General features: G+C 42.7%; 1 protein-coding gene across 2 annotated transcripts in view; it reads left to right on the top strand.

Moving 5' to 3' along the window:
• The window catches only part of LOC117356372 (leucine-rich repeat-containing protein 3-like), a 32,081-nt gene extending 19,760 nt beyond the window's left edge, over positions 1-12,321 (top strand). Inside the window, exons 2-3 of one of the 2 annotated variants that reach the window (XM_033935502.1) lie at positions 4,875-5,076; positions 10,518-12,321. In XM_033935502.1, the coding sequence (XP_033791393.1) occupies positions 10,597-11,370 (774 nt within the window). In that variant the 5' untranslated portion in view covers positions 4,875-5,076; positions 10,518-10,596 and the 3' untranslated portion in view covers positions 11,371-12,321. The remainder of the gene's footprint in view (positions 1-4,874; positions 5,077-10,517) is intronic. The other variant, XM_033935501.1, reaches the window with a different exon arrangement.
• Positions 12,322-13,408: the final 1,087 nt, after the last annotated feature.

The raw sequence follows: 13,408 nt of genomic DNA, 5'->3' as shown, positions 1-13,408 counted from the left end.
CAGGAAGTTACAAGACGGTTTGGCATGGACATTCTGTCGGGTTGCTAGTACCGGTAGATCAGTACAGTTACTAATACAGTTAGGTCATGGCTACAAATACATAGTTACTGTACAAGTTCAAGTAGGTCATCATTTGGTCATCGTTATGTCCCAGGAGTTATATTAGACAGCCTAGAAATTCTTGTCTGCTGATAAAGATTCCTACCATCTGCAATGTCCATCCATCATGTGCCCAGCTGCTCAAGCATCTCACTGTTACTGAAAACAGATTCAGCCATCATTGCTGGCATCAAGGAACATTTCCAACATTTTCCTGTTCATCCACGACACAATTTAGGTTCTCTTCTACACCCATGTCTGAAAGACAATCCAATTAGCTTCCCAAATGACATAAAAACATAGGCAACTGAATCTTTGGGAAGGTTGCACCAAAAACCAGATCAAAATGGAAGGCTCTATTTGTGATTTATGAACAGTTGTACAGAATATTGTCCCTTTTTATATTTGAATAAAATGATTTAAATATAAAATCATAAGTGTTTTGAGGTTTATGCAAATGAGGACAGACTCCACGGGGATAGGGATAGAGCCGGCAGGGACAAATTCTGTCCCCGTGTCATTCTCTAATTGGTGTTCTAGGGTCCAGTGTAATATTTGTCGTGCTGCCTATTCATAGGTAGGGTTCTTTCTGTTTGAATGATTGGATTAGTGCTACTGTTGTAGGACATGTTTCATGCTGGATTGGGGAAAGTAGGGTGTGACATCAAAGACATAAAAGGGTTACCAAATTTGTGAAGTGCAAATAGAGTACCCTCCCATGGGTGTATCCCTCTTACTCTCCTCTCCAAACCCCTTGTACAGGTGCTTGGTTCTGTTTTGCTTTGACTACAGCTGCTCTTTGTTGCCCCCCCCAACTAAAGAAACAGTTCCCCTAAAGGTTCACCTAGTCCTGCATAATGGTTAAGATGTCCCTTCTCACCTTCCTCATTTCCATTTCATCTTCTGTTTTAAACTACTTTTTCACCATCTGTTCTCTTTACCCACCATTTGTCTCTTTGTCTCCCGCACCTTTCCATTCCTTATCAGTTTCAGTGTGGGTTATTTTTCTGACGCATTTAGTACTGGAAGAGCATAATCACTGACTTCCACAGCTGGTGACATTTTCTTTTCCAATGACAAGACTAAAGCCTCCCAAAGGATGTCTCTTTAATCCCAATCCATCTGATGGGCACAGTACTGGACTGCACAGCAGAGGTCTGAATACTTTTTGAAATCTGCAGGATTTAGGTCTGTGCTGCCCCCTCCTCTAGACTTTGGTTCTTTAAAAAAATGTCTAGTCCACCCATCAACTAGACGGATTACAAGTTCACATACATAATGTAAAATGACATACTTTAAAAGTAAAAATTCAACATCTACACACAATTGAATATAATGGACAATGTCAAAAGCCTCGGTTCAAATTTGGTCCTTGTGAAAGAGTTGCCGACATCTCCTTAGTTATAGAAAGCTCTAACAAATAGATGGGTTTTTAGCAATTTTTTAAAAGGTCGAAATTCAAAACAAAATCTTAATGAACCTGGCTGGAGCTGGTTAATTTTATTTAATAATTTACAGTATCCTTTTAACTCCCTTAAGGAATTAAGCAGCAATGAGCCCTTTCCTTTTGTTGTCTTCCTTATTTGGCTTTCGTTCCTATCCAATTTGTATTTCTAACCCTATTTTCTTTTGTTTCCCGTCTGTCTGTCTCATTTATCCCCTTTTAATATGCCATGCATTAGTTGATGTTTCTCTGTAATTGTTCTCTTTCTGTATGTGTTAATGGTATTGTTAATGGCATTTTTATTATGTTCATTCTCTATTTTTTATCTCATTTTTTCATATTGTAAATTCGCTTAGAAATTGGATAAGCAATCCAATCAAATTTTAATAAAACCTTGAAACCTTTCATTGCTTTTCAAAGCCTTTATTCTGTGCCTCAGCTACACGAACTCCAGCTCTTCCTCTCCCACCAAACTGCCCCTATGATATTTGAGTTGTTGATTAAACCTCAGTATCGGTGATGGCTGGGATTCATCAGGCTTATCCTTAAATTTGTGACACCATAGTGCAGCTCACCTTACCTTTCCTTGTACCTTTTTAACATTGGCGCAAGCATACTGCCCGCTTCTGCTTTGGTGCTCTCTCTGACGTCACTTCCTAGGCGCAGGTCCCGGAAGTGATGTCATAGCGAGCACCAAAGCCGACGCAAGCAGCAAGTTGGTGGCTGCTCACACCAAAGTTAAAAAGGTATGGAGGAAGGGGCACAGTTGCAGCAGGAGATGGAGTGGGAAGGGGGGCCAGAGAGGAGGGGTGCTGGCATCCCAAGCAAGATGGTGTCCGGGGCGGACTTCCCCCTCCCCTTATTTATTTATATACCACTTATATCCTAAGTGGTTTACATTCAGGTACTTTATCATATTTCCCTATCTGTCCTGGTAGGACAAACTCTTATCTAGTATACCTGGGGCAAGGAGGGGATGAAGTGACTTGCCCAGGGACACAAGGAGCAGTGAGGATTTGAACCCACAACCTCAGGGTGCTAAGGCTGTAGCTTTCACCCCTGCGCCACACACTCCCTTACTATGCCACTGCTCATATCTCAAATAGCAACAGCTGAACCTGCTGGTTTTAAAACCAGATTCTTTGCAGACTGGACCAATAAAAGAATAAACCTGACATCTAAACCTTCAGGTAGTGATTTAAAGCAAAATTTCACAGCTTGCATTAGAATCAGTTAAACCAAGTCTTGCAAAAAGTGATTTTCCTTGATATTTTGGCAGAATCTTGTTGGAGCCTCAGCACTGGATATCCTTTAACGGCTCTAGTGACTACCGAGTGCTACCGTGCAGGGGGCATTTTGGTCTCCACAATGCAGAATATAAGGTTAAACGGCAAACAGGATGGAATATCATTTTCTGAATCGGATTTTTGGTTTCAGATGCAGATCATTTTATTGGCATGACAGTTTTATATGTGATGTCAAAGTAATACATTTAGCAGCAGTTATGGAAAAATAAGAGAACAGCATAAGAGAATGATAGAAGGACATAATTTACAAAGTAATAGAAACCACAGTAAAATAAAATTACAACGTACAGAGAGGTCAATAACAAGGGCAGTTCCCAGATTCTGGCTCTGGTTCATATTTTTTCTTGGCAGCCTTTTGTACTGAGACAGTTATTCTATAAAAAGCACTAAATGTTGCATGCAGAATTTTGGTCATGCACCCAATTGCACATGTAATTTAATTGAACAAGCTAATTAGCACAGATAATTGGCATTTTAAAAAGCAATTATTGGTGCTAATTACAAATTACATGCGAGTCAAAAAAGGGGGCATGGAAATGGGCAGATCATGGGGGAGAGTGTGGCGCAGTGGTTAAAGCTACAGCCTCAGCACCCTGGGGTTGTGGATTCAAACCTACGCTGCTCCTTGTGACTCTGGGCAAGTCAATTAATCCCCCCATTGCCCCAGGTACGTTAGATAGATTGTGAGCCCACCAGGACAGACAGGGAAAAATGCTTGAGTACCTGAACAAACTCATGTAAACTGTTCTGAGCTCTCCTGGGAGAATGGTATAGAAAATTGAATAAATAAAATAAAATTACATGCATAATTATAAAATAAGAATATCAATGTAGAAAATCATGGGATAGGACAAAAAGCTTTCCACCAGAGCCAGCAGGGTAAAATCAATGATGTTTTACTTCAATCCAAAGAAAATTTACAGGAAAAATGGCCAGACCCAGCACTGTGTTTCGGCGAATCACTCCGCCTGCATCAGGGGTCACTGTGAACTCCAGTCCACATCACTGATTACAGGAACAGCAAAATACGAGGCTTCAGAAATTGCACTGGCTGCCGGTGGCATTTAGAGTACAGTACAAGATTGTAATGATTTGTCATCAATTTTTGCATGGTACAATTCCAGAGTATTTTAAGAGCAAGATGACTATTTACCAGCCTAAGAGATGGTGGCGCTCTGAAAATTCTGCTTTGTTAAAGGTCGATGTTACACTGAAATATGTCAACATGCAAATAATCTCACGCATATCTATTGGATAAATTCTGAAAAACCAACTAGATTGAGGCCTTCAAGTCTAGGATGGAGGTTGGACACTCCTGTGGTAAACATTAGTGCAATACGTACCTTTAACCAAGGTTAATGTGCTTACTGTTATGTCTTGGTCTCTTTCAGAGATTGACATAACATTTGCTACTTCTCCTTTTGACTTCTGCATTACTATTACCTTTCCAAAATGTATCCTTCAGAGTTATACACAGACTGGCATTATGTGGTGTAGAACTGCAGAGTCTCTCCTTAACCGGAGAGAAACACGGCCTAGCAAGCTAATCCAGGTGTGGAGTGAATGAAGAGTCAGCCACTAAATGGCTGAAATCAGTGCAATAAACCAGTGTTTCGGCCTGCTGATTGCTCCTTTCTTGGTTAGAGTGCTGGGATTCTGTGCCAGGAGCCTTTATCCACAACTACACTTTCTCCAAGAGTCCCAGGACAATATCAAAACAAGTGCTATATTATTAGCCTCATTCTCTAAAGAGGGTGATAAAATTCAGCTTTAAGAATGTACCTTTTTTTAAAAAAATAAATAAATTACGGAATCTATAATAAATTTGCTCCTTTTGATGTAGTGGCTACTTTTTGAAGCCAGTTTTACTTTTTGTATTTGTTTTACAGGCACTTCTGCACCAGTTCAGGCCTTAATACAGTGCCAGAACTGTAATGTAAAAAATGACTGTCATTTCTGAAGTTAAGGAAGCAGATCATTAGAAACATTAATGTTCAACCAAATTATCTTTTGTGCACCCACAGCAGTATGAAAAGACATTTAGGAAACCGTGCTGCCAAAGTGCCACAGGACTATAAAAAAAATCTACTGTAAAATTCTCTACATTTGCTGTACACTCTGTGTGAGAAACTGAAGAAAACCTGATGGCCTGCATATCGTAAGAGTTTGACTTTGCCGCAACCTTGTAGTTACAACAGATTTGCAAACGTAGGCAAAGTATTTGAGGTAAGCGAATAACAGCAAAACAAAGACATATTTTATGTACCAGTAAAGATAGGACTTAAGCCAAAAAAAGGAACAGCATCTAGGCCAGTTTTCTTCAATGCAAGGCCCGGTGCTAATGACAGCCTCTGGAGTGGTCCTCCTCATCATTCTGGCTGGTTTTCTGCCACTCTTTGCCTCTCTACCCAAACTCATGACACAATGAGGAAATTAGATGAAGAAAATGCATTTGGAAATGCCTCCTTTCTTCAGCACATACACAATAAAAAGTTTTAAGACAGGCTGGTGGGGTAGATGTCATTGACACATAGTGGTCAGCAGTGTCACAGCCTTGCATGGGAAGATACTTGGGCAGCTTTCCATCAGCTCAGTTGGTTTAAGCTTTTATATTATATTATCCAAAATGGCTCCAGCTTAAAAATTAGTGAAGACCATTGCTCTAGGCATCATGGCTGCATGTTTCTCTACAAGTGTTCTCTTAAAGCTTTAACTGGGAATTTCCTTGTTAATTCATGTGGATTTATAACACCCTAACTGGCAATCAGTAATTACCTTAAATACTATTTATGTTCATTGAATAGATATACAGTAGAGTCTTGGTTAACTGTGACTCTCAAACAACCGGCAAAGTTTCCCATCGCTGGTGAGAAAAAAAGTCTCCCGAACCACCAGTGGCAATGCCCTGAGCCGCAAATCCTTCCTCCTTCCCCAAAGCAACTACAAAATCCCTCCCTCCCCAAAGCATCAGTGCGGCAGCAGTCCTGAGCCGCAAAGTTCTCCTCCCTTCTCAAGCCCCAAAGTGGCAGAAGCAGGTGGCAATCCTGAAATGCGAACTCCCTCCCTTCTTTATCTGAGTGCAGCCAGTCAACAGGAGATAGCCTCAAAATAAGCTGCTTATGGCCAGCTCTGGCAGGGCCTTTCCTCTGACACATCACTTCCGATGTATTAGAGGAAAGGCTCTGCCAGGGCTGGCCATGAGCAGCCTGTTTTGAAGCTGCCTTCTGCTGACTGGCTGTGTTCAGGTAAGGAAGGGAGAGAAGGAGGGAGTTCGCAGCTCAGGACCGCAACCTGCTTCTGCCACTGCAGGGCTTAAGGGAGGGAGGGAGGGAGGAGGAAGCAGGGCAGGATTAATTTTTTGGCAGGCCCTAGGCAAACAAGCCCTTTGGGCCCCTTATCATAATCTAAATGCATTTCAAAAGTTTCAGAATGGGATCCCCTTGGTCCTCGCTGCAGAGGAAAACCAGCAAAGGATGGCACAGCAGGGAATAATTGCTGCTTGCTGATTCCCCTGCTGCCTGGATGGGAAAAGTACACACTGCTCTGGCCTCCCCCAGCCAACCATTCTTTCTGCTTGCAACTTTCTTACCTTGGCAGAAATTGAGAAGGCCCCTCCTAAACATTTGAGCCCTAGGCACAGGCCTAGTTTACCTATGCATTAATCCTGCCCTGGGAAGAAGGGCTTTGTGGCTCAGGACCGTTGCCACATTGGTGCTTTGGGGCAGGAGGGGGGCGGGAATTGAGAGTATGTTAGACAAGGTTTCTAACACTCTCAACCAGAAAAACATTATCTGGTATCCACCAATCTCTGTGTGTGTCAGATAACAGATTCTACTACATACATATGCCAACCAAGATTAAATAATTTTCCAGTCAACAATAAACTTGATATTTCATTTATTACAAAAATGGGGGAAGGGAGAGCAGTTGTTTTTCTGTGCTTAAAGTAGGAGAATAGGGTGTTCTTAAATAGTTTGGTTCTGTCCCAATTTGTACTTATTTTCAACAGCATGTATAATTATTTCAGTACTGGGAAAGTCTCTCATATATGCACACACAGCCACATTGCTCTCCACTTTACTTCTGATCAGTTTGATGAGAGGAGTGACAAAAAAGAGAGGACCTGCTCTTTTGATAGAAAAACAAAATCGGAGGCAGTGAACTAGTGAACTGATCTTTAAAATACACACTTTCATATCAAATGTCTCTGTTTTAGGATATACAAGGTAATACTCACGCTATATGAGAATGCAGTCTGGAATGGATGCAATTAACACTGTGCAGCAAATGCTAGGAAAACAATTGCAGTATTTCTTGCCCCATGAAAAAGATCACGTATATATTTAAAACTATTGCCTATTTTTGAATGCATTTTTTGTACAAGCTACAGATCTTTATGCAATGACTTGTAACATTAGAATATTAATGCTTACCTTTGTGGTGAGGAGTAAGGGAAGCGTATAGTTGGTCCTTAGTTCTCAACACTGCACCAGCTGAGCGATCTTGGAGGGGCCATGTGAAATTACATATTCCAAAAAACAATTCTTAAATGCCAAAAATCAAGTGTGAACTTTCTTCTTTTATTTCCTTTTCTGAGGTAAGTTAGCAAATAAAGAGTTATTTAAGTACATTTGTACTGCTCCAAACTTAGTCCTCAAAATCTCCAACTTCACGTTCAAACTGCAATTAACTTTATCAGTTCATCATAGCAAACTGCTTCTAACCTAGCAATCCTAACACAGTTTGAAAAATACTCTGGCTCCTTGCTAGTCCTTGATTAAATAAATCTTGTACTTCACAAAACAGCAATTTGAATACATTTCAAGACACTAAGGGGTTCTTAATCGAAACGGAAATGCATCTAAAATTCTGCCTAAATTGGCACTTGGATGATCAAAAAGACAGGTTGTCCAAGTGCCGGTAATCAAAACGGGTTTTAGACGTATCTAAAAACAGCTTAGGCCTTTTCAATGCTGTATGCCCAGAGCTGGTGAGGGCGGGATTTTGGCGGGACATGGACCTAGACTTAGTCATACTGCAAGTATAACTGAAAGTTTAACAAGACTGCCTAGATGGAACTTGTATGTAGGGAATTAGGTGATCTTAAAACAGTTCTAAATGGCCAGAAGGTATCCAAAATTACCAGATAACCACTGCAGACACAAAGTACAGACCCCCACATACTCCCCCAGTGATCACTGACCCCCCCCAATACCATAAAAATCAGAATAAAACCGTACATACCTGTCCAGAACGTCAGCACCTGGCATAGGAAAGCCTAGTAGAGCTGAACAGAGGTGGCTTAAGTAGTCTGAGGGCTGGGCTAGTAAACCATAGAGAGGAGAAGCCAGGCCCATAAGCCACTCTAACCACTGCATTCATGTTGAAACATGTGCACCACTCAAAACCTCCCCAAACCCTATTGTACTGCCATATAGGTGATACCTGCAGCCATAAGTGCTATTAGGGTGGTAGACATGTGGGCCTAGTAGGTTTTGGGGGGCTCACCATGACCTATAAGGAAGTTGTGAGAAGTTTGTGGCACCCTTTTTGTGAAGTTTGCAGCAGTGCCCTGTAAAGTGCCCCACTACTCTGTTGCTATATCTAGGTGTCCAGTCCATTAATTTTCTGACCCTGCCCACGTCCGAAAGGTCTTGTTCTAGGCATTTTTGACTTGGACAAATTTTTGGATGAGAATGGGGTATAAAGATAGATGACTTAGTGGTCTGGACAATCAAATGGCTGGACGTAGAAGTAGACGATTCGCGAAGAAAGAAATATTTTGGACGTATTTTTTGAGAATGGACTTTTGACATGTCCAACTTTGGGTGACTAGCGACGTGGGCCCAAAACAGACTTAAACGCATTTTTTGATTATGCACCTCCACGTTTTCAACTACAGCTTCTTGTCAATCTTTGCTTAAACAAAACTTTCCTAGGTGGCCTGTTCTGGACTCTCAAAACCCAGCCCCTTTTGGGTTACAGTCTTGGCTCTGTGCTGAGCATATATGTGGCTTTTATTTCCTTCTTAATTATCTCAGGTGACTTAACCACTATCTTAAACTACAGGATATTCCTTTACTAAAGCATTCTTCTACAGCAGTGTGCACAAACACAATCTCTCTCACCTCATACACTGAATTTTATCAGCTAACCACTGAACCTTAGGTATATCCCTGGGTTCATTGTGAAGAGCCTATCCTCCCAATAGATAGTGTTCCCTTCCAAAAACCCCTCTAGTGAGGTTCAAATCAAACTTTTGGATTTTTTTCTCATGATTTAGCACTGCTTCATAATTTAACGATAGGAATGGAAAGGAAAGAAAAGATTATTGATTCCCTCCCCCACTCTGTAGCTTCTCATACACGTAACAAACATTACTTGGAATGTTAGCCTTAACTCTGTTCATTGGCTTAGGCCTATACTTAACACAGCATCCAGACAAGGTTTAAACACTCATAATCAAAACAAAAATACATCCAAAAACTGGCCTAAGTCGCTACTTGGACGACCGATAATCGAACAGGTTTTTGGACATATCCAGAGATTTTTTAGGCCTCTGAATCCTGCTGTGTGCCCAGAGCTCAAAGGGGCGGTTTTGAAGGAGTGGTTAGGGTGGGACTTGGCCAGGATGTGGGCCAACCTAGATTTAGTCATCCTGCAGCAATAATTGAAAGTTTTACGAGCTGCCTGGACAAAACTTATACCTTGTGACTTAGACGAAGTTAAAACAGGTATAAGCACGGAATTGGGTTGCTGCTGAGCTGATCGCGGTAAGGGAATTTCCCTGCCACAATCAATTTAGTGACCACGGCAGGGAACCTGTCCCCGCCATGAAGTCTACGGAACCCATGAAACCGCCCCACCCCCGAATGTCCACGGCAGGAGGAGTGCCCAATTCCTCCTGCCACCACCCTCCATGACATCCCCCTGCAGGAGGAATGCCTAAAACCTTCTGCCAGAACTCCCCTCCGCCCCTGCAAAGCTTTCTGGGATCCTAAATTAATTGTGGTTTGGAGGAGGGAATAGGTAAATGTTGCCCAGGGCTGGGCCAAATGCATCTAACACCCTAAGTAAGTCTTCAGTCATGCACCCCCCCCCCCTGCTGTAACTCAAAGCCATTCCTCCCCCCCCACCCCCCCGCTGTAACTCAAAGCCATTCCTCTACCCCACTTATGTCCAGCATCAATTCTTCCCTTCCCAACTTCTCTGTAGTCCAACATTTCTCTCTTTCCCTACTCTCTCCTTCCCATAGTATCTAGTATTTTCCTTTCCCTCCCCAACCTGAAATGTTAAATAATTTCCCTTACCTTCCTTTACCCATTCCAGGGTAGCACTAATGCTGACTAAACAACACTCACTGCAGCCTCACAGGGCCTTGAGCATCTGTGCATACTCAAGCCCTACCTGAAACAAGAAGATTGCAGGGTGTGGGGCCCAAAGGGCCTTAACCATGCATGGATGCTCAGGGCCCTGCATTGTCCATGCTGGCCTCTCTAGGCTTACTCACTGCTGCTCAGTACTACTCCCCAAATTGCACAACCCTAGGTGGACAGTTAGTCTGCCTAGTGGTCAAGCCAGCCATGATGTATTCTCAAAATCATAATCTTTAAGAGCTCTTTCTAGTCTTACAATTCTTAAGTTTCTTTTTATTTCCCTTCCCTCAGGATCTGTTGGGGCCCAGCAAGGATTTATTCTTCCACAAATCTCATGGTAATGGTATAATTAGAAGAGGACTATGCTGAGATGCCAGTCGTGGTGTTCCTTGTGTGGCTGGCCCTGTTGATGCCCTCGCTAAACTTCCTTGTCCTGATACTCTGTCTGCGGAGTTCCCTCATGTGCCCAGAAGGCTGTAACTGCTCAGCAGAGATTGGGGTGGTCAGGTGCACCAACCGTGAACTAAGGGAGATCCCCAGGGACATTCCTGAGGATACCTCTGTGCTATATCTGGACTCCAACCACATCACATCCATCCCGGAAGGAGCCTTCCGGGAACTGTACAAGCTCCGGGAACTCTACCTGTCCAATAACCTCATTGATAGCATCTCACCAGGAGCTTTTCGGGAGCTGGGAGAAGACCTGAAACTATTGGATCTGTCCAACAACCAGATTCGTCAGGTTGGGAGGGAGGCATTCGGGAAACTGCGGGCCAAGACCCGATTGTACAACAATCCCTGGCACTGCGAGTGTTCACTGCAGGAACTGATCGAGACATTAAACCTGGATCCTGAAACACTAAACAACATCATGTGTGACAGTTCACTAGAAGAGGAGTATGCTGGCCAACCCTTTGTCCATCTGCTCAATTCTGGCATTAACTTCTGCAGCATCCATCAGAAGACAACAGATGTGGCCATGCTGGTCACTATGTTCTGCTGGTTCACAATGGTGATTTCTTATGTGGTGTACTACGTACGGCAGAATCAGGAGGACACACGCCGGCACCTGGAGTACCTCAAGTCTCTACCCAGCAAGCCAAAGAACCCTGCAGAGGTGGATGCAGCCAGCACTGGTCTATGATACTCTCATAGCCATCTTCCTTTACAAAATACTCTACCAGAGATGAAACAGTGGGCCTTATTTAACACAGATTTATTTCCAAGGAATATTGACGTTCTGTTGAATATCGCCTATAGGGGATTTAAGATAAAACAAAAGGCTCTTGGGTAGCTAGGACAGTAAAGGGGAAAAAGTACCACATGACAACCACAGGACATGAGAAAAATTTAGAAAACACAACTTTGATAAAACAAAAAAAAGTTGCCTTGATATGAGTTCTGGTGATATGCTTCCAACCAGCTCCATAGAAAGATGAAGACTGAGGTGGTCCTGTATGACAGCAGCAGGCAAGAAGTGGTACACATGCCCAGTGAAGCAATTCAAAAGCTTCTAGTACATACTAACCCGGAGAAGCTTTCCTGCACAAGCTCACTTTGATAATGCTCATGATATGAGGTCTTGCTATCCCACTTGTCCTTGGAGGAAGTACTGTTTTTCATTGTTTTTCTGGGGAAGGAGGGGGGCTTCTTGAACCTTTTAATGGACCAGAGCACTTGAGGAGCTCCAAACTCTGTGGCAGAATGGAATACAATAGCAAAAAAGCAGTCAGTGTATATCTTTAAGCCCCTAATTCATCCCCTTTTTTTGCACTGGCAACTTCTATACCCTCAGAAACCTTGGGTATTCTTAGTCCCAAAACACGAAAAAGAATGTGGAACCAATCCCACAGTATCCGGATGAATCAAAAGAATTTATTATACATTCAAATTCCAAATGTGGATAACAAAAGTAATACTGTGGTATTGGTCCCACTTTCTTTTTTCTTGTTTTGGACTTTTTGTGTTCATTTTTTGGTTGGTGGTATACTCAGTTTCCCCAGAGATTCAGAGGCATTACACGGGAACAGCTTGCAATATCAGCAAAGGCAAACTACATATCAAATAGACAGATGAGAGAGCAGGACCACACAACTTAGCATATTCAGAGATGTCATGTCACATTCATTTGAAGGCTCTCTCACTCTCATGCTCTTTGAGCCTTTTCTGTCACCCATTACAGCAGTGAATTGCAAACTGTGTGCCACGGTGAGATTGCAGGTGTGCTGCGAGTCGCCGGCTGACTGCCTACAGAACAGGCCTCTCATGAAGAGAGGCACGTCCTGTAGACAGGCAGCTGGCACCAGTGCCTTTCCTCTTCCTTGGCACGTCTCCTCCTCTCCTGTTGAACACCCCGCTCCACTAGCAGCTCAGGGCCTTTGCGCATGTGCAGACATCAGCGTGATATCATCACATCGACATTTGCGCACGTCCAGATACCCTCCAGCTACGTCCCGCTCTTTAGCATGCTGTGGCTCTGGATAGTTTGTGAGACACTACATTACAGCCTGGGGAATGGGAAGGAAGGCATTATCAATGTGCTCAGACATGTTATCTTAGCCCTAACTTGTGTCATTTTTAAGCAATGAGACCTAGTTACTAAGAACAGTAAAATAACACATCTTAATAGTAGCCTATGTTAATAACTTCCCCTCTTAGTGTCAATATCCTGATCCTGATCACTGCTTTCATGAGAGGTTAGCCTAAGAGGAGAAAAGGCAGTTGTCTTCACTAGAAGGAAGGAATTTGAGCATATCTTTCCTGCATACTGCCTTCCTCTGCATTTGTGCATACTATGAAATCTACACAAAAAAACCAGGAGATACCACCTTCACAAATCGTGAAAGCAGAAAACAAACAACGAAGGTGACTGATCGATGTTCAATTTCCTTTATTGAATAAAATGACTCGACACGATCGTGTTTCGGCCCCAAAGGCTCTGTGGCTGCCTATAACATCCGCCGCTTCAGTCTACTCATAATTATGGTTATATCTTTCCAGAGAATATATGTGAATCTTTTAGATTGTATTAGAGAATCAACAATAGAAGACTGCGTACCTTTATGTTTATTGATCCTTCATTCAGAATCCAGACTCCTGAGGCAGGCCCTTCGGGTCCGAAACACGATCATGTCGAGTCATTTTATTCAATAAAGGAAATTGAACATCGATCAGTCAACTTC

This window comes from Geotrypetes seraphini, chromosome 3 (genome assembly GCF_902459505.1).
Source record: "Geotrypetes seraphini chromosome 3, aGeoSer1.1, whole genome shotgun sequence".
NCBI lineage: Eukaryota > Metazoa > Chordata > Amphibia > Gymnophiona > Dermophiidae > Geotrypetes > Geotrypetes seraphini.
The sequence above is the reverse complement of the archived record's forward strand: the minus strand, read 5'-3'. Positions and strand labels throughout refer to the sequence as shown.